The sequence below is a fragment of the Epinephelus moara genome, chromosome 1, assembly GCF_006386435.1.
Source record: "Epinephelus moara isolate mb chromosome 1, YSFRI_EMoa_1.0, whole genome shotgun sequence".
Taxonomy (NCBI): domain Eukaryota; kingdom Metazoa; phylum Chordata; class Actinopteri; order Perciformes; family Serranidae; genus Epinephelus; species Epinephelus moara.
This window is the reverse complement of record NC_065506.1, coordinates 34,517,650-34,539,458: the sequence shown is the minus strand read 5'-3', so window position 1 is coordinate 34,539,458 and position 21,809 is coordinate 34,517,650. Positions and strand designations below refer to the sequence as shown.

The 21,809-nt window shown below is 41.2% G+C and overlaps 1 protein-coding gene across 3 annotated transcripts in view; it reads right to left on the bottom strand.

Moving 5' to 3' along the window:
• LOC126392085 (protein diaphanous homolog 3-like) overlaps positions 1–21,809 on the bottom strand; it is a 244,843-nt gene that overhangs the window by 106,543 nt on the left and 116,491 nt on the right. For all 3 annotated transcript variants that reach the window (XM_050049310.1, XM_050047664.1, XM_050048467.1), the window contains 3 exons: positions 18,523–18,762; positions 12,926–13,055; positions 2,735–2,859 (listed from right to left, as the gene is read on the bottom strand). In XM_050049310.1, the coding sequence (XP_049905267.1) occupies positions 2,735–2,859; positions 12,926–13,055; positions 18,523–18,762 (495 nt within the window). The remainder of the gene's footprint in view (positions 1–2,734; positions 2,860–12,925; positions 13,056–18,522; positions 18,763–21,809) is intronic.

Genomic DNA, 21,809 nt, shown 5'->3' with positions numbered 1-21,809 from the left:
AAGATGGCGACCTCTCTAAAGCAAGGCCCTTGCTATATATATATATAAAAGCATAATTATAAGGCTACGAAAACCAAACGAATTTTATTTTATAGCGATCATACACTTGTATAAACATATTAATGGGTAGAATATTCAGATTGACAATAAACCATGCCAAATATTACACACTGGCCCTTTAAGGGAATATTTTAATAGAGTTCATTTAAAGGTGAATAAAAGTCGCATTCCCATGTTGTTTCAATATTTCAGGTACATGTCTAATCTATACTACATGTTGTGATGCTCATCTCATTTCCATTTCTCATTTAGCACTGCTGTCTCAGCCAACAAAAGTTGATTAAAAATTTCAGTTGAATCGTGCGTGGCGGATTCAAGTCCAAAAAATATGTGCACAGAGTGTGGAGTGTGAGGTTTGCATTTGGATGGCCCTGGTGTGAATATGACATCTGAGCAGCACTAAGATCCTACATTTTGATCAAATATTTGCTGGTGACACATTTAAGCCCTGATGAGTGTGTGTATGTGTATAAACGAGTGCGTTGAGCTGCCTTTTGGTCTCTATGGCTGAAAATTAGAGCCTTGACGCTCGGTGTTTTCATTTTATTAGAGGCTTACAGTCAGATTTCGGATTTCATTTTCGCTTTTTAATCAGTGCTGCTAAAAAAAGGCATTTTGTGCAAGGCACCTGGAATTGGAAAGCAAGGCGGTGAAAGACAGAGCTGTCAAATCCATTCTCAGTGAACCTTTCTGTGTTGCACTCAAGTTCTCTGCTAACCACTGCAGCACAAGCCATCAGTGCCCCAGCCCCAAGGCTATCGATCAAAACTACATGAAGGAGGCTAGGTGCAGGGTGTGAGGGTACTACCTCAAAGCCGGAGGACAGTGAATAATTAACACTGCCGCCAAACTGAAATGGACAGCTGTCAACAAAAGCACCTGGATTTTCTAAGAGAAATTGTGTATTTATGTTTTTGTGGATTAGCACTTAAAAATTAAAATAAATTAAACACATTAAATCTCTATTGTTCTGTCTCCAGACACATACAAACATGACTGATGTGAAACAGAAAGAGAGTGACAGAAAGACGTAGGATGCTCTGTCCCAATTCTCCCTCTCTCACCCTTCCCTTCATGTTGAAGTAGCCCTCAGTGTAAAGTGCACTTAAAAAAAGAGAGCTGAGAGGGCTCCTGGTGCAAAAACTTGACTACGGAATGGGATGCCACTCATGATTTCTACACATCACCAACAGTAGAGTGAAAGCCATGTGTATATATATATAGGACCACAGGTGGGAGGACTGTCCTTGTCTCCCTTTATTTTGTGTTTTAACAGCATATTGAACATCTTCTCTTTATTTTACTGAGCAGTTTGCAGTATGTTGTGGATAGTACTTATGTAACCCATGGTGATTTTTGTTTCATTTTGGAGGGGGATTTTACAAAGCTAAGTTTTTAATACAAAACTTCTTGTGGAAATCGAAAGAGGGAAGGAGTCTGGGAACTAATAGAACACATTATGAAGGAGGTCAATTAAACATGTTTAACTGGGTGTTTGATCAGTTAAAGAATCGATAGTTCCTTTCCTCCATACCACAAGTTCAGTGGTGGGTTAAGCCATGGAAGCGGCCTCTTCTGCCAGCCTATGCAGCACCACAATGTTACGCTCAAAATACATGTCAGCCGCTGCATGACTGCAACAGAGGGCCATCATAATCAACTGAAGTTGCTTGGTATGACATGTCCACAGGGGCATTATCGGACAGGAGGGGCTGCACCACTTCCCAGCACTGGACGTTTGATAGGCATGCCACTAGGTAAATGGTGCTGTCTGCTGGCGAGAACTAAGCCATGCAGCTGCAGAATTTCATTTATCATTTAGATGAACAACTATCATTTACACAAATAACTTCATTTAGATCGACAACGGTTGGTTTAAAAGTTTTTTCAGAAATTTCCAGAGGCGGCGAGTCATGCTTGACGCCCCTGATTTAAATAAAATAGCCTAGATTCAACTTTATGCAAATGGAAAGTAGACGCGACGTCTCTCCAAACGCAACGCAGCACTACCACAATGCATTGCACAGCTGCTTACATAAACAGTGAGTGGGAAGTGTGGAAATGGGGGATCCTGCAGACACATACAAACACTGAACATGAAAGCTGCACTCACATGGGCAGGCATCGCACAGCACATCTTTTTCTACCTGTGGCTGTGTGGCCGTCCAATGGATAGAAATTACATAAAACTGCGTATTTATGAAACAAAAAATGATTAAAATAAATACCTTATTGTACCAAAGGTGATGCCACACAGCAGAGCAACCTTGTGGGTATTTTTACATCAAAATAAATAAATCAAATCAATGCATTAATGATGCTGTAGTTAACACCATGCAGTTAATTAATTCAGTACCAGTTAATATAGCATATGCTTTCAAACCCTGCATAACCAACTGTATTTTCACTTGGCAAAACACAATACGCACACAGAAAGTTGGCACACAACCAAAGACAGTCTGTGTAGCAGGTAAAAAAAAAAAACAGAAAAAAACTCCCTCCTATCTACGTGGCACTTCGCATCAGTGCCCTGTGTATTTCAGCTGTTAAATGTAAACCTACATATTCAAGTTAAATTTTTACCACAATTTTTGTTCTGTTTAATTCATCACAGTAAACTCGTTGAAGAATGCCCCCGATGGGGTGAGTGAATGCATGCGTGTGTAAAGGATATAGCCATTTTAGTGAAGAACATGTCGTTGGGGTCATCGGGGGAGGAGAAAGTCTCCAGGTCTCTCTCCAGCTGCAGCAGCTGCCTCTCCATCTGCCTGAGGCTCTTTTCCAGATTCTCTGCAGACACTGACACACACCCACGTATACCGAGTCACACACACACATTCGTAACAGCACACAGAAACACACCCATGTGCCGAGGAAATGTGAAGAAAGAAGCAGAGAGAGAGAGGACAACTCAATTACAGGTACAATCAAATTCATTATTATTTTGAGGCTCATAAAGAATCAGAGAAAAACATCCACAAAAAAAGATAACAGGGAAAAATGAGAGAGAAAAGCCAGCTCAATTGCAAAGCATGGTTATAGTGGGTTCACACTATGCCAGAAACACCATGGGAATAAACAATGACTGAGGAAAGAATAAACATCAAGTGAAGGTACGTTCAATACATAGCTTTTTATTATTCAGTTTGCGTCTTAAATGCTCGTGTATGTCATAAACAATTGAATAAACATAAGAATACAATGCCTCTGCCGACACACATACTGCAGTGAAAGCAAACGCTGCTCTTTGTTCACAAATTTAAGTATACGTGGCTTTTCAGGAAAAGAAAGAGTAACAGATTGAAGTATGAAGATGAAGCTGCTGGAGTAGATTCTTCTCCGCCCTTCATCCTTCGTCTTTAGTCTTATCAACAGGTCCAAGGATCACGCAGGTGGGAGAGCAGGGGAACACTGAGCCTAACTTTCTGTTAAGTTGGTCATGGCTGACACTTTAAGCTAGTCACTGAATATAGCATATGGCTTAAATTACCCTGATTAGACCCTACTTGACAAAAAGGCATAAGCTTCTTATTTTTAAGTAGTTTCAAATGTCCCTTGATCCTAATACATGCTTTACGAAAAGGAAAAGAAAAAAGGGAGAGAACTTCAATGTAGCTAAGCTTCTCACTGAATTTATAACATAAACCCCATTTACTGATGGGAACGGACACACATACATACACACACACTCGCTCAATCTGACATTTTAACTACAAATATTCTAAAAGTCGTTAGTTGCTGAAGTTTTGAAGCTGAAATTCTTAGTTTAATGAAGAAGTGAAAGCTGCTCACTGCAGGTAGAAGTTAGCATGTGATTGTACGTACAAAACTACCAATTCATTTACCTGCAGGTGGCACTTTCCATTCAACTGTTATTCATGATTGAGAAAGAAAACCAAGACACTGCAGTAAGCGAAGACTTCATCATGTAACAAACTCAACAATACGCCCACTGCGTCTTTACCTAACAAATGATGATCATACCAGCTCTTTCTACTGATTTTCACCTCAAAATTGAATTTTTACTTTAAGTGTTTTATGTGTTAATCTTGTCTTGTCTTAATTCTTTTCCCCCTTTTTGTTTCCATGCTTCTTCCCCTTGTCTCAGCACTGGCACTAATAGTTAACAGTCAGTTGAAAGTGCTGAAAATGCCACAGCACATTATTCCTTTAAAAAACTTGTCACAGAGTACAATGTGACTAATGGTGTCTCAATCAGAGCAGTGCTCACAAAGCAACTGTTCTGCATTTACTGGCTGCTACATTACTTTTTATTTGGTAAGAATTTGTCCTGCTAGTCTCAAACAGTAACAATAAAAAGAAAGCAGTAACCTGTTTAATTAAAAAGGGTTAACCAGAAGAAGACTTCAGCATATATATAAACCACCCTTGTTAAAATAAACCCTGGCCTTTCCTAACTTACTTGAAAATTACTATAAAGGTGAAGCAGGTGTGGGAGGAGGTAGCGGTGAGTGCGTCCTCGTCTTTTGGCATCAACAGAAGGGCCACACAATGCTGAAAGCGGTATAATGATGTTAGGAGACAGAGAAAGCAAAAGTTTGCCGCTCGACGAAATCCTCAAAGCAGCAACGAGAGGAGGGCCACCTACTAATGAGGATCTGACTTCAGCTGAGGACACTGCTGCCTCTACCCTCTGTGCCGAGAGTACTGAGGGATTTGGGGGACTGGAGGTGGGCGTTTAAGATAATGCAATGATAACAATAAATCAATGTGCACTAGTGAAGCACGGATCGGCTCTGTCGCCATCTGAATCCAACCACCACCCACCCAAATGAATTATTTTCTTTAGAGACCTGCATGGACATTTCACTCTCCCTCTTCCAGTCCCTGTAGGCTATTTTGCTTTTTTAAATTATGTATTGTATGAATCTAAGTGTTTTCTTTAACGATTTATGATTAGAGAGGCAGCTTTCAGTGATTGTAAATGTTTCCATGCGCGCAGTAATGTCACTGCAGCGAATACTGTGTGACAATCAAACTAAAAAACTAACTTAACAGAGGAAAAAGAACTAAACTTTTAGCTTCTGAAGTAATTAATGAAGTTGTACGTGCAATGTGAGCCCACCTATGTAGGCACATCTTACTAGAAGAACAATGCCCCCTTTAAATGGCAGGAAAATCCACCACTCTGACTTTAGACAAGGTTTTTGTTGGTCAATGGCAAAATCGCTTTTTGCTTCCTCAAATAGCAACGCACCAACATTGCGCCTACAGGCCCATGGGCGCGCAGATGGGCGCAAGTGCTGCTTACTCAACATGGGTGCTGGCTGTGAAAATAACAACTGCGTCAGACAGTTAAACTGTGCAGTATCTATACTTCCATCAGTCATAATGTAAAATCAGCCAGTCAGTCTGTCTCTTTATTATATTCTGCTTCTTTTTGATGGTTCTGTATTATATTGCTTTGTGTTTTTACACTGTTTGCTTATCATACTGCCCTTTGTATTTGTACAGTTTACTTATTTCATGTACTTATATATACATTTTTTTACTGATGCTTCCTGATTGCTGATCTCTTTGTCACTGTAATGTTGCAAATTCCCCCGCTGTGGGACGACTAAAGGATTATCTTATCATATCTTATCTTATCTTATCTTATCAGGTGTCAAAAGAAGCCTCACATGTTTTATCGGTGACAATGAGTGTGTTGATTGGATGTAACAAAAATTAGGCTACGGTAATAGTAATATATGTTTTGCCAACTCAAATCCAAACTAAAAATCCTGAAACATCTTAACCTACATATACATACTTTTACAATTAAACACAAGGTTAAACTACAAGTATGATAATATAAAAAGGTTTTGGTTGGAATTCAGAAGTTTACAAAAAAAAAAATACACATTCATTTTAATCTAATTTATCACATTCATCTATTTAATTCTTTTAAAAGGATATTGTTAAACCACGACTTAATGCCACTGCATCACATTCAGGTATCTGAACCGTCAGCATTCACGACACAGGTGCAGAGGGACTGTAATCTTTTTAAAGAGTCAAGCCTCCCTCTTTCTTGCCTCTCGGGTCCTGTTTTATTGTGCTATAGGTGAATGTTGTTAATTAATTGAGTGTGTCCTTATGTGACTATGTGTTAAGTACTCTATACTGCCATTATGACCGGGTGTCTCTTGCGGAAGAGATTATGTATCTCAGAAGGTTTCCCGGTTAAATAAAGGATATAAATAAAAAGATTAATAATAGTATCATCATATAGCCTACACTGCAGTTAGTCATGCATCTGGTGGCACATGGACTTTATGAGACAGCAAGCCTGGTCAAAACTTTTTTTTTTTTTTTTACACTGACATACTGCTTAATATTGCAGGACAAGGCGGCTGTTTAAAGACATGGGATGCGGGCTCTTCTCGAAATACTGTGGCCTTCTTTAACAATTGTTACATATAACATACTAGCCTGAGTATTCAGAGCTATTCTTGCACTGTTGGAGAATTTTATAGATTCTGTTTCTATGGAAATTCCATTAGCATGTTAGTTAAGTGTCCGAAAATAAACAAAAACATACCATCTCTATGCCCTTCAGCCAACAGCGCCCAATATGATGAGCCTGATTGATAAAATTGTCCAAAAGACATTTAAGTAAAGCACAAACTGACACTTCATCTGCTCTACCAATTCCGTTTGAATCTTTACCTCTTTTCTGTGGAAGCCCTCCGCATAACCAAGCAACCAAATTCTGCTGAATGAGGTGTGGGCAGTGTGCAGAAGTGGAAGGAGGCCAGACAGGCAGTCTGCTAATAGAAATGATTAAAGCCCACTGATGCACTGACTGAGAAAAGAGCAAGGGAAAGGGCGAGAAATAAAGCAAAACAGAGAGAGATCTCCTCTTTTCTTAGCTTCCCACTCCACGCTGCAAGCTTGCGTTGATGAGGCTCCCCCAGTTGGAGGGGCATATGATCAAGGAAGCACATGCAGGTAACAATAATTGAGGCATATGCTTCTGGAGAAAATCTGCCTGGGACTGATCAGGAGTATGAGTACAGCAGCTGGAATATTTTGTTAAACACAGAGAAAGGTGTTTCAAAACAGCTGATGCTGATGCTCTATATAAACACACATCTGTCCCACGCAACTTAGGATTTGTGAAATAATTGCTCTGTGTAGTGGCGACGAGCGGAGATGGAGACAAAACATACACAGGTGTTTCCAAGTCGTCTTTGTTCTCTCTGGCCACCCCACTCTTTGCTTTTCTCTTTCTGTAAAGCGTGAGTGATTTTTATGAGCAGTGGGGCCTGAATGCCTCTGTGGTCCAGAGGGGTTGCAGACAGATATAGGATGTTTTAGAAGAATAATAATTGGAATATTTGTAGAGGTCAAATCCCCCATTGACATCCTTTTATTACTCCGCCGACCTGCTGTGCTATAAATGAGACTGAGTGGAGCACACAACTGTGCATACTCGCTCACAAACAACCCCGCCACACACAGAGCGCCGCGATAGATCATCCTTGGATGTATGGAAATTAAGTGACTGAAAAAAAAATGCACATCTGCCTCCTGAGGCCAGAGCCTGACAGACAAGTGTGACTAGACTGATGGAGCCAGAGGCTGGGAACAGGGGACTTGTAATGCCAGAAATCCTGGTGCACACTCTCATCGTGCTGAGCCCCTAAAGAGCATGAAGGTCACTGACAAGTTGCAGCTTAGACTGCTCACTCCATACACTTTCAACCTGAGGCTCATCACTCAGACTGCATGTGGCAAAACAAAGCTTGAATTGCATATTAAAGAAACATCTCGATATAGCTGAATCCTCACATTACTCCTTAATGACTCCTCAGGGCCATGAGCCTTGAGCAGAAACTGAACCAAAACAGCTTTTCCCTCTTTGCAAAATAAAATGTATGTAGACAGGTCTATTTAGTGTTACGCACAGCTTTTCCAAGTAAGCGGTGTTCCTGCTACTGAAAGGCAGTGTTTGAAGAGTTACGAGTTGAAGTAGCCTGATTGAGCACATTAATATGCTCAGCACCAAGTACCACGCAACAAACCACCCTAATTGCCCAAACCTGACTGCTGTGTATTGTGTGTGTGTGTGTGTGTTTGTGTGTGTGTGTGTGTGTGTGTGTGGACAAAGGAAATAGGAAAGAAAGGGGACAGGAAGAGAGATTGATAGACAAAAATCCAGACACAGAGACAGACAAGAAGAGATAGACAGCCAGACAGACAGAAACAGAGAGATATTGACAGGCAGATAAATAGATACATAGATAGATACATAGAAAATGACAGAGAGAAGCAGCACACAAGGACTGCTTCTCCATGTCAGGAGAAATAATGATTGTTCTGCTGAAAAGAAGAGAGAGGGGCAGGAATGAGAAGACAGACACAAAGGAACCCTGAACTAAGCCGCAGTTTTGCTTCCATGAGAGACGGGACTGGCAATGGGGGAAACGAAGGCTGTGTTACACGCAGTCAAAGACAGCGACTTTTGCAACAGACGCGCAAATCATTACTGCTGCCTCTATCCAACCTTATTTTCATGCTCAAGTAAGCTCTTTGGTTAGTGTCTATGAACGTAATGCAGCCTTTTAGTGTGTCTTCAGGCCTCCCAAATGGCTGTCAGACCTGATGAAAAGGAAGCCACTCAGCATGGTTTACAAAGACAAAATGGGATTTGTGTGTCTGAATACTAGATATGGAGAGATGAGACACTTAGTGTATGCATCTCATAATAGTACAGACACACAGAGAGAGACAGTGATGGAGGAGGAACACTACATCGGTATGGGTGCAAATTTACTTTATATTCAGCTTGAAGCCCATGACATAAGGAGGTGGACAAAGCTTGAAGAGAGATCCAAGGATCGTGCTTTCCATTGATCTCGCCCTTGTACTTATGAGTCTTGGCCAAGGCTTGTGGACACGCAGCACAGTTGGGGAAAATGAAACACTCAACAGGAGCATCGTTATCCGCAAATTATTAAAGCACCAACAGAACCTGGAGGGATCCTTACGCGCAAACAATAAAGTCACACATTTCACCCTCACTCTGTCTCCTCTTCCTCCTCCTCCTCCTCAGCCTTTGCTTCACTCCCTCCTGCTGGGAATAGAGTAGTGGGTGAAATCTTCTTTGGAGCAACAACAAGCACGCTGTGACAGTATGGCCGCACACGTAGTTGCAAACACACACACATATAGTGTACACAGAATGCTGTTCTCTGCTTCCTCCTGAGAGTTGCCCATGGCAATATGAACAAAGAACACAACAGTCTCCTCGGACCACCCGGTCTGTCGCTGCTTGCCTGTGACCTTTACCATACTCAAGATACACTGGCCAAAGTCAGAGCAGTGTGAGAGCACTTGTGTGCAGCATGGGAAATTAGTGATGGCAAAGGGCAAAAATGCCCCAAGAAATCTCAGAATGCCCCTAAAAACTGTGATTGAGGGGCAAAGATTGCCCCAAAGATTTCGAAAAGATAAGACCAATTTAAGCTAATATTCTAGCCTTTATTTTTATTTAATTCCCGTTTCTGTCTCCAACACTCGCACAAAAACAGTGCTGTTGTTCACACTTACGCACACACGCTGCTGTGACGACACCCGGCAGCGGCACCAGGCAATCCTGCACCTGTGGTGAAGTTGGCTGCTGCGATGGACCGGTATGTACCTTGTTAAAAAAGCTCCTACTGTTACCAGAGCAAGAAACCCAAACCCTGGCCCAACACCAACACCACCCCCAGCAAATAAGGCGGCAAAGAAAGGTGCCACCTGTAAAATTGAAAAAAGGAAAATAAGCCAAAAGTAACCCCTCAGACATGGTACCTAGACCCTTGGTCCGCCTAGCCTTTCTACTGCAAACAGTACTCTTTCACGTGGGCAGGGTTGTTGTTACTCACTGCTCCGTCCAGCACTCAGCGTATCTCAGTCTGCACCTGGGTTTATCGTCCACAGAACGAGGCTGCACGCCGACATTTTCCAGTAAATCAATCAAAACCAGCCACAACTCAGCCCTGAGCAGAGTGACCGCCCTCTACTGACCAATAAACGGACTGCAGTGTTCACAGCTCCACCTTTTAGTACCAGATCTGTGTGCTAGGTACCCCAACAGAGGGGTGACCAAAAATGGGGACAGTACGAAACAGTTCCACTGGTACCATCCACAACTTTTCACAGTGGAAACAGAAAAAAAGCGTACCGAACTGAACTGAACCGTATCGTACTGCTTGTTGGAAATCGACTGGCTTGGTGTTAAAGAGGTCTGTAAAGCATGTAGGGCTCACCCATCTAAACAGCCTTTGACAGCTTAAAGCTAATCATCTCTTTGTAAAAGGTCTAGTGTTTAGGATTTAGTGACATCTAGCGGTGAGGTTGCAGATTGCAACCAACTGAAACGTCTCACGCTTCCCACTGTGTAAGAGAACTACAATGGCCAACACAAAAGCACCAACGGCTCTATCTGGAGCCAGTGGCAGACTTTGTGGGAGAAGACCCATTCGGTATGTAGATACATTTGGCTTATTCTAAGGTGATAAAAACACAAATATTTTGAGTTTGCTATACAGCCATTACAACTTAGTTATGAATATCATATTCCAGTTCTGCCCCTAAATCCCACACACTGGTATTCGGCTCACCGTCACCAAACAAGCAACCAAAATTGATTTCCATACGTTAATTAACATTAACACTAACACTAGAGACTTTAAAATGTCTTAATTTAATGTTAATGTTACAGCTGACGTGTGTTGCTGCGATGGACTGATCAGTGTGGTGATCAAAACCGTTGACTGACATTACTGATCTCAACGCAGCAAGTGAAACAAGCTTCAAAGTCCAGAATCTAGAACATATTTTGTCAGTCGGTGACGCAGCGCTGGAGGATCGCGTCTATAATTTTACTTCATCTATGCTCAAAACATCAGCAGGGTTAAACTGAAACACTGCCTTCTATTTTCCAAATATTTTTATTAGAGCTTCTGAAGTTCATCTGAAAGATTGTGAAGTTTTCGATTTATCTTTAAGCTAATCAATTGTACATATATGAGCTAAATAAAACCCTGAAAACCTGCCCTCAACTTTCTCTCACACATACAGATGGTATTATTCAACACACTTATACAGATGATTGCATAGTATGCTTCTCGTGTACTCATGTTGGCACAAGGTGGTGATTACTGTGTGCATATTAATCTGGGCTCATTTCACATTAAAAAAAAACCCTCTATGCACTAATTACTATTTTTGAAAAGTGCCCCCAATATTTCGTAATGCCCTAATGTTTTTAGACAGTGAGGGAAAAAGTTGCCCCCAATTTTTTTTTATTTAATTTCTCACACTGTTTGTGTGTATGCAGGTTTGTGGGCATGCCGGCGCATCAAATTAAAAGGAAAACAGTCAATTTGTGTTAAAGCCCAGAAACTTTAACTGCATTTAAACAGTCTATTGTTCTTCAACCCGAGCAGTAGACATGACCTGAAGTATTCTCTTGAAAAATAAGCCTATAACTCTTGTAAATGTGCTACAGCAAAAGATTAATGCTAGTATCAAACAGCAGTGCAGATGAGCAGAGTGTGGCATAGATCAAACACTAAACTGGTGAAATACAATGCATGTTTACAGAATCAACAAGCATCTAATCCCAGAATAATCCCCAGAGAGTTACAAAAGTAGACGACTAAAGCTCAAAGTAAAACAAAGGAATAAAAAAGACGAATGCTCCATTTCTGTCTAGGTAAAAACATTGTCTGCCTGGGCCATTATGTTTATGCATTAAGCTCAAACCACATCCTTTAATGCCTGGATCTCTCATTACTGCTCGAATACAGCCAAAACAAGCAAAGACGAAAACAAAATCTATTATCAATTATGTAGAATTTGTGTTAAAAAGAATATAATGCAATACAACTGAATGTTTTCACTGACTGAATCTTCTTGTCATGCTGTTGGAGTGCAGTGATCTTGACCCCCTTAGATTACGTTGCAAGAGTTCAAATTAAAGTACTCTGTTTTGTCTGGACACTGATGGATCTAGAATTAAACTTAACTGATTTGAAATGACAAAATCTTAACATAAGGGTCATGATATCAGTGGTTGATATGCCTAGACAACCCACACAGCTCATTATGTTTTCATTAGGCTCACCTTTCCCATCATTCACCACTGTTAATGTCCATACCATCACTATTGTTTATGTCAGGCAATTCTGCTTGATGGCCGCCATCAAACAAGAGGCCATAGCATTTTTTCGAAAGATCTAAAATATTGTTCAGTTTTCAGTTTTAATAGCATGCCCTCAGTTACCTTAACAACATAGATAACATAACAAGCTTTTCTCATTTAACTCAAAACTAAACAGGCTGTTTTTTTAGTCCCAGACAGACAGAGTTTGTCAAAGAGAGCTGCAAAACAGAGAGGGGAAAAAGTGTTTGTATGCTTTCTGTCGTCTCAAAGACAACTCTGACTACTTTATTACTAATTTAGCATTTGTAAAGGATTTGCAAAGCCGTTGATTTGACGGGGAGTGGATGGAACTTCCTGTGCACTGGGGGAGCTAAGGGAACTTAAGTTGACACCAGCGGGAAACCAAAATAACAGCAATAATCACACTGTGATATCGCCTGAGAGAAAGTAGGAGGCAGACGCGGTGTTAAAATTATCAAGCAGCAACGTGGTTGTTTCTTGATAATAAGAGTAGTGATCCTTGCATGCTTTAAAAAGCGGCACAATAAATGATGCGCAGTACCTTGGTGCAGGTAAACAGCAGTGTGTTTTGTTTCCCTGTCAGATCAAATTAAATCTGTCTTTTTCTGATAACACCAAGGAAACTGTTCAGTGTGTGTGTGGGTGTGGAGGTTTGTGCATACAGGTAATAATGTATATTACCTCTACTGGATCGGTCCACGTGCTCCAGGTCTTCAACAAACTTGAGCACATCTGGAAATTCCTGCTCACAGACTTGCGCCAGGAAGTGAAGTAGTGTGGTCTTTTGGTCTGCTGACTTGGTGTCCTTAAGCTGTAGTAAAACACACATACACAAACATACAAAGTTACACACAAAGGCCTGTGACAATGAAAGGATGTATTTCATTTTAGTTCAATACAATATTAACAAATATATTCTATAGACTGAGCAATAAAACTGCATTGATCGGGGACAGGCTGGTTGCATGTTTAGCACTAAGTAGGACCTTAGACTTCCCTTTAAGTAATTCACAAAACTAACCCCCAACTGTTTTTGCAGTAATAATACACAAATACTTGACACTGATGCTCTACGACCAGAGACAAAAAGACAAAAGGGGCTTGATTCGTTTTTGCTAAGAAGGGAGAAAACCTACAACTACCAGAATTCATTGCACCACACTGGACCAATAAACGCTCCCGCTAGTGACTGACGTAATGCCAGTTGGCCGTACAAAAAATATGGCGACCAGCTGGTAACAAACGAGCTTGTATTACAGTTGAACGGTAAGTCAAAATGTGTTTTGAAGGCAAGAAAAAGGCAACACAGAGAAGCCCAGGTCAGACCGAAACTTTGGAATGAGCCAAGTTGAAATGGGCAACCTCTGTCAAAACGGCATTCTGCTACGTTGTAGCGGGCAACACCAATGCAACTGGATTAGACAGTATATCATCTCTATGCAACAACTCTCTGTACTTCCGTTCTGATTTCCAGCTTTTCAGGGTTATTTTGTGGCTGAATATAAATTGTAGCTTCTTTAAATATGAATGGGATAGTGATAGTGAGATACTGGCTACAGCTGCATTTGACGTAGTGATGAAACAGCAAAAAAGAAACATAATGAGCATCAGATGGACTGTATTCTGTCATTTTGACTTGACCAGTGGACTTCACCACAGGATGATTAGCTGTTGAAACAGATGACGTGCTTTACGTTCTAAAATCAGCCGCCAGCATTTCACCAGCTGGGTTGCAGGTGACACTATCAGCCGGCTTGAGTTGACCTCAGACTGGGCAGTTCAGACCGCCGAAGCTTTTCTCTGCAATGTTCTAAAATGGTTTCATCTGGTCATGAATCTTTGGTCTGAATTGTGCTTAACAGAATCTTGGTTCATATTCAATCAACACTGCTTAGTTTTAACGTATGATCTCAGTTTTTTTCAGCCTCCGTTTTCACAATACAGGAAACAGTACGGCACCCATTTCTTGCTCACAAATTCTCAAATTACCACCAAACACTACACTAAAATATGATTCTGAAGACATTTTAGACAAGAAATAGGCAATACAGTGACAGAATCTTGGTTCATATTTGATCAGTGCTGCCTAGTTTTACTGTTTGATCCAAGTTTGGTCTGCAGTGCACTTGTAAGATCGAGGGATGTTTAACATAGTTCATTTACACATACTACCCACTGTTACGATACAAAGCCTTAACCTTACAAAGGGTGAAGGGGTGTGTCGTGTCTTTGTTTGATTGGCAGCAGCCGGCGAGCACTGGCATTACTGCTCTATGCAGATTTGACCGGCTGTTTTAAAAGATAAAATATCCACACAGACAGATGCCAGAACTGTATTCTATCGAATTATTACAACACTAGTAGCATCATCATGAAACCAAAAAATAATGGGATATAAATTTCCTCCTTCACATGGAGAACGCAGGACAAATCTAATTTCAGCTGCAAATGTTTTCTGCAACAGTAGAGTATCAACAAAAGTTTTTGTGTTTTATAACCATATCTACAGGATGTTACGTGTCATTGTCCTTCATTCAGCCCCCATCATATAAGCCCCTTCAGTGGCTTTAGAAATGCTGAGTGTTGTCAGTGCTACAGATGATTTCATGTCTCGTACTCATGCAGCAGAAACATATTCACAATGTGATGACCTCTCCTGCGCTTTGTGCCGCTCCCTCTCTCCCATACACACAGCAATTTTTCAATTTCTCTGATAAATTTCCATCATCGCTCTTTTACAGTCTAATTCCAAGATGTCTCTCAGTATCCCCGCCAAACATCCCTCCTGTGGAGTGCGTTGCTGCGTATCTCTCTAGGTGATCTATTGGTAGACAGCAGTGTACTCAGCCCTGCTGGGTTTAATCATGTTTGTATTATCTCCTCTAATCAAACATTCTCATCTCTCTTTTCATTTCTGTTTTCCCATTTTTTTTTCATAAGCTTCAAGTGCTCGCTCACAAAAGGTCCATCTCTGAATTTAGATGGATGGTAATCACAGCTGACAATGTAAACATTTAGTGTTTTCCAGTTGGGCTGGGTGCAATTTTCCTGTGCTGTGGAGTGTGCCGTGGAATTAAGTTGTCAAACTCGGGGGCAGGCACAAAGGTGATGTCTTCCTCTGTATATCCTGCCGCCGACATCGGTTCACACCTTGGTCCCACGACATGCGAGCTTGAAGATAAGCAAACAGACACGCTGGAACAGAAGCGTTACAAATGCTGTAAACACAAAACATATTCCTTCGCAGACTTTTATTAATTGACTATATTAGTGTCACGCTAATGAAACTAATCCATCATGTGCGTATGAATCCACATTTGTGTACGCGCACGCACTGGTGTTTAAATGAGCATAAGCACCAAAGTCTAACAGGGCAGAGAGGTGGCAGTGATGAATGGCTGCAGTGGTTGTTACTGTGGAAACTGCAGTGAGTATGCCAACAGCTGTAATGTAACCACTGGAGGAGTCTCCTACTCCGAGATTACACTCTGTTCTCACCATCACTTTCATACAGGGAAACCCACTGCTCTGTCTTCATGACATATAAAACCCAAAGGTGGGTATCTGTGATGTCTCTGCGCCAGGAAGCGGGGTAGTCCTGCAGGGTGTGAGAACTTTGAAAGGGATACTAGCCACAGCCTCAGTTATCTATTCAGAGCAGAAGAATGAGAATAAAGGACTCCCTGGGTTTGGCTGCTTTGATAGATGCCAGAAGATAGAAGGGAAAAAAACTGTCTTGTGGGGCTGATAATGTTCAGTCAAAGTTTGAAACAACAGCAGCCACTTTAGTTCAGAACGCTGATAGGGCCCAGCCAAAGCGTCATAAAAGGAGAAAAAACTGTATATGCTTAGAGGCTGGCACACCATGAAACATACAGTCACACAGATGTAGATACACACAAGTATACTCAAGATACTCAGAAAGCAACACACACACACACAGACATCCTGAAGAGTGAATTTGTTTTCAGGTCATCAAATACTGATGTTTCTGGGGCCTTAATTCAGACACCTCCTATGCCTGAAATCTTATCTTATCTCATTTTAGGATGACATTTAGGATTTCTGGTATTACAGAAACATGCCTCCTGACTGCATTAAAGACAGGAATTCTTCATGATCTTAGGACAGGATTACTTAAGTTAGAAATGGTACAGACCCCGTCCTTAATTACAAATAACTGCCAAACGGCAAAATGGCATCAGCATTGTTGTTAGCTCTGTATGGCAACGACAATGAAGATGAGGAACAACATGAACACCAAAATTAAATAATTGGAAGATTACTCAAACTGTTTGAAGCCACTTAGGGGGGAAGAAAAAAAAAAAAAACTAAACTTCTCAAAAAAAGGTGGGTTTCCTCTCCCACACTAACACAATAAGTGCCTCCAACTCATCATAGCTTAAATTGTAGTCCATCTTTTTGTCAATGATAGCAAGCTATCTAGCCAGCAACAAGTGAGAGCTGTTGATACTGTGGCGTGTTCATCTCGAGGAGCCAATCAGTTCATTCTAAACATAAATATAGGCATAGCAGGACGAGTGCTGACCGAAGAATCAAAGTTATAGTACGGATTTCTTCAGTTAAAATCCAGGTAATGCAAAATCAGTGATGTCTTTCTAAGCACATTATAAGTGTTTGAAAGTATTTGTTTAAAACGTGAAAAGATTGGGAACTGTGTAGTACTTCATTGTGAAGTTAGACCATTGACTGTTTCTGTTTCTGTGTCCTGTTTTTTGGGGAGGGCGGGCCTAAAAGCCTGCTTAATGTCGCACTGGAGCCATCCTTAACATAACACCTCCCCTACTATATAAATACTACGTTCCTACCAATGTCAAAGTGCATAGCATCAGTGTCATTTCATTCATTCATTCAGCAGACACACCCCCAGCACCGCAGTGCAGAGATCACTGCTCATTTTGTCACGATTTTGAAAACTAATTTTATATACTTTGCAATTTTTCCAGTCATTCAAATTTGGCTGGGTGGATAATAACACATTTTTCTGTGGTGTGAAAACTCATTACACATATTTACTTTTGCTTTACCTGGACTTTAAGATAAGAAGTTTGAGATAAGATATAACACACACACACACACACACACACACACACACACACACACACACACACATATGAACATATATATGTTCAGTCTTCATAATACGGCTATATTTGCGTCACCATGGGTCTTGCAGGTTAAGCAGATATTGGATTACTGTTGTTTGTCTTATCTCTGGCTCACATGAAAGTGTAGCAACATCAACTCGTTAAAACTAACTGTTGAACAGAGTAGTAGTATGACATCATGTGGTATTTATGTAAAAATTGAACCAGGGCTTAAACCGGAAAAGTGTCTGTTGCATGAAAACAAGAAGTACAGGACGGCGATTTGTAATTTTAGAGTGAACAACACCAGAGTTTCTGAAATCAGTGGAAGATAAAAGGCTGGATGGAAACCAGAGGATCTGAACCTCAGTATCACATTTTGTCTGAATGTCAGACTGTAAGCTTAATGAGTTAAAGAGAAAGGTGTGCCAAGGTATTATTCAAACCATCCATCTATGTTTCAATCAATTTTGCTATGACAATCAGATAAGCAGAAAGTTATTTTCAAACTGTCCTTCCTTTATATTTGTTGTATTTCAGCCATGCCATGCGCCATCACTTTGTTATTATTGTATCTTATGTTTGTGCTCTAGACCATGTGATCATGCTTTTATGCCACGTAACTACATGGAATGAAATGAAGGAACTGCTTCTGTAATAGGGAGATCTGCTATTTTTCTATCTTGAATGTTAAGACAGAACAAGCAGTCAGGAAATTTGTTCTGTAATGAGGTCCCTGATGACTAAATGCAATAAAAAAGTGTGTTTTCTCAAAAGCAAGTCTAAACACTATTGATTGTTTTGGACTACAGCGTGTACTTATGATTCAAAATAGTAATACAATATCCATACTGCAAATGACCATTTCACATGAGGCTTGGATTGCAGTGATGAGAATGTGAAAAAAAAAAAAAAATCTGTTCAGTTTGTATGTGGTCTTTATATCAAGCTCAGGTTTACTGTGGTCATTGTAGTATTTAAAAAAAATAAAATAAATTACATTATTGCTGCTATTATACATAGCTAAGAAAAATCTATAGAAAAGGTCTGTGTAATGAGCTCTTTACCTTGGATGAGCATCACTAATGTTGAATCACTACCACAGGAGGGATTGAGACCTACATAACGCATGTGAACAGCTGATGGCGAGGTCAGCATTTCAACCCTCACCTTGCAGAGGGAACTGAGGTCGAAGCCATATGACTGAGCGTTTCGAGATCCCGCGTTCATGTAATTCCCCAGCAGCAGCACCAGCTCCAGCAAGCGCCCAAAGGAGCGGCTCTTCCTGACCTCTTCGCAGGCGGCGTTTACAGCCAGGATATCTGGACGCAGGTTGTTCACCTGCTCCTCAAACTGCAGCCGGAAGAGGATGTGGCTGAGGCGAGGACGCAGCCGCTTCACGCTGCTCATCTGGGAGGGGAGAGCAGAGATGGAGGAAAACAGAAGAATAGAAAATAGAGAATTATAGAGAAGAGAACAAAGCAGGAGGGGGAGACAAGCAACAGTGAGGAAAATGATGTCAAAAAGACAGATAAAAGTCAGAGAACACAGTCAAACTTAAAATAACTACAATCACACTTTCGGCACACTCTCACATTCAGCCGATCTAATTTAAAAGACATTTATGCAACCGGCATGCTGGAAAGTGTTGCTAGGCAGTAGTAATAGATGCTGGCACTGATTTGATTTGGGACCCAGGTCTGGTAAGTTAATTGTGGAGTTAGTGTCCATATAGGGCAGGCAGCGGAGGGGGTGGAATATACAATAGGCTGCCTTGGATTACCACTCTCACACAATTAGAGAAAATTGGAAAATATTGCATTGGGCCCAGGGCCTGGCCACAACAGTGATTGTGTATGTGTGTGAGGTGGTGGGGAGGGGCGCAGGTTCCAATTGTCTGTTTCACACAACAGCTGGCTGTGCGGTTTGATGTCCTCCATCAAGGGTTTAATTATAGCTACTGTAATGTTATCAAATGACTATTTCAGTCGGTGAGTGAGTGGGCATGCGAGTGTGTGTGTGTGCTGTGTGTCTGTGTGCGCTGTGTGTGTTTGTATGAGAGAAAACACTGACGAAATTAAGAAGTAACAAGGTGCACAAGAACCACACATGATGCTGAAAGGAAGCCCAGACATGGGATGAATTATGTGATAAGGATATTGTAGTAGGGAAAAAATAATCACAGGAAGAAGAAAGGACGCAAGAGACGGCCTTCAGAGTGAATGTGTGTAGCTGGAATTGGGTCAATATCCGGTTTTTGACGGTTGAACAAGCTTTAACCGGTTCGATTTTATGCAAACAGGCCGAACAGGCATTTGTCATTTTGGCATATTCTGACAAATTAAAAAGTAGCCTACATCAGCAACCTGAGCTGATAGGGTCATGTTACTAAATCCAGCTTGTATTGCATTAGTAATAAACAGTATGACAATGTGATTAACATAACATTATGATTATATGTTTAGAAACTGACTAACTGAGCCATTAGTGTCTGATAGGCCGTGTGCAATTTACTGCCGAGCCAAACGCTGACAACATGAAAGAGATTAAATTTCAGCAGTGGTGGGAGGGGAGAGGAGCGGTGCATGTTGTGTTTGTTTACTGGAAAGTTCATGCGATATTTCGGGTGACGAGAGAAGACATAAGCCCAGTTTCCACCCAGCAGTACAATACGATTCAGTTCGGTATGCATTTTTTTCCGTTTCAACTGTTTAAAGTTGTGGATGGTACCAATGGAACCGTTCTGTACCGTCCCTGTTTTCAGTCATCCTTCTGTTGGGGTACCTACCACACAGATCTGGCACTAAGAGGTGGAACTGTGAACACTGCAGTCCACAGATTGGTCAATAGCGGACAGTCACTCTGCTCAGGGCTGAGCTGTGGCTGGTTTTGTAACCACTGTTCATATCGTATGGAGTTTTACATATATTTTTAAACCATAACTATAAAATGAAATGATGTTTTGCTGCCTCTTGCAGCAGCTGGAGTTGGACAAAAAAAATAACTTAATTCACTGGGCTGACCACCGGCAACTTTTAAGGTGGAACGTTAACTTGTAACGTTACTCAATGCATGAGTTGATGACGTGAATCAATCAACCCACCTTAAATTTCACTGTGAAAACTTTGACCATCACTCTAGTTTTTATATGACATATACTCCTAGTAATGAGTGGATCTTAAAGTGTTGATGTATATTAATTTTGACCGGATTATGTGAACTGCAAATATTATAATCCTCACTCTGAGAAAAAAAAAGTGTTGTGGAGCACCATACCTTTGGGCTACAGCAACACTTAACCCCTGAGCTTGCCTGAGAAGGACTAGACGCACAAACCCAATGCACAAACCTCCCGTCGAGAGAGACTCTCACTGCAACCTGTTCTGTTTTGTTCTGAAAATGTCAGCGTGCAGCTTTGTGCAGACTTCCATCTGTGTCACCAGTGAAGAGCCAGGAAATACAGCATGTGCTGGACGGAGCAGTGAGTGACAGCAACCCCGCCCACATGAAAGAGTACTGATTGTGTTGGAAATGCTGGGGTGGAGGTACCATGTCTGAACAGTTACTTTTGGTTCCAAAGGTACCATACCGAAAGTGTTTGGTGGAAACGGGGCTTTAGTCTCAAGAAAACTAAACTGAGCCGATATGCCAACAATTTGAAGCTGACGAAGGAAGTGTTTTAACCGGCAATGAGCGATGCAGTGCATCGTTTGAAGCTTAACTTTCGTTGTACACCCTGTTTCTATTTATTCCTGTGACTCGCAATCAAAGCTCTGCAATGGACAAGGACTGGCTGATTTATAAAGTTAAAAGCAAGAATTATCTATATGATAACTTCTTTTTACATTGCAAAACACAAAATAAGGTGGCAGCTGGCTGTAGGGAGATTACCAGGGAGCTGAAAGTTACTGTCATGTCTTTTCCAGTAAATATCACAATAAAAACTACAAATTTAAGAAGACAGCAAGTATTCCACCATCTTTAAAGTGGTTACATCTCAAATATCACCTCAAGTGCACAACTTATATTTACATGGTTTGTTTACACAACATAACAAAAGTGCATATTAAATGGATTTAGTGTGGACGGAGAGCTCCGATGTTAAGGGATGCAACATTCAGCGGTGGTGGTGACAGTCGGATGCTCATTTGCTGTTACGACAGGGTGTCATTATGTTCCACTCAAGAGCAGCTGCTGAGTCAAGTGTGACGACAGTGGTAAAATTCAGTTTACTGATCTGGTCCTGTGTTTGGCTTAAAGGGACAGTGCACCCAAAAATGAAAATTCAGCCATTATCTACTCACCCATATGCCGACGGAGGCCCTGGTGAAGTTTTAGAGTGCTCACATCCCTTGCGGAGATCGGCGGGCGGAGCGGATAGCACACCTAATGGCAGACGGCGCCCCAGACTAACGTCCAAGAACACAAAATTGAATCCACATAGTATCTCCATACTG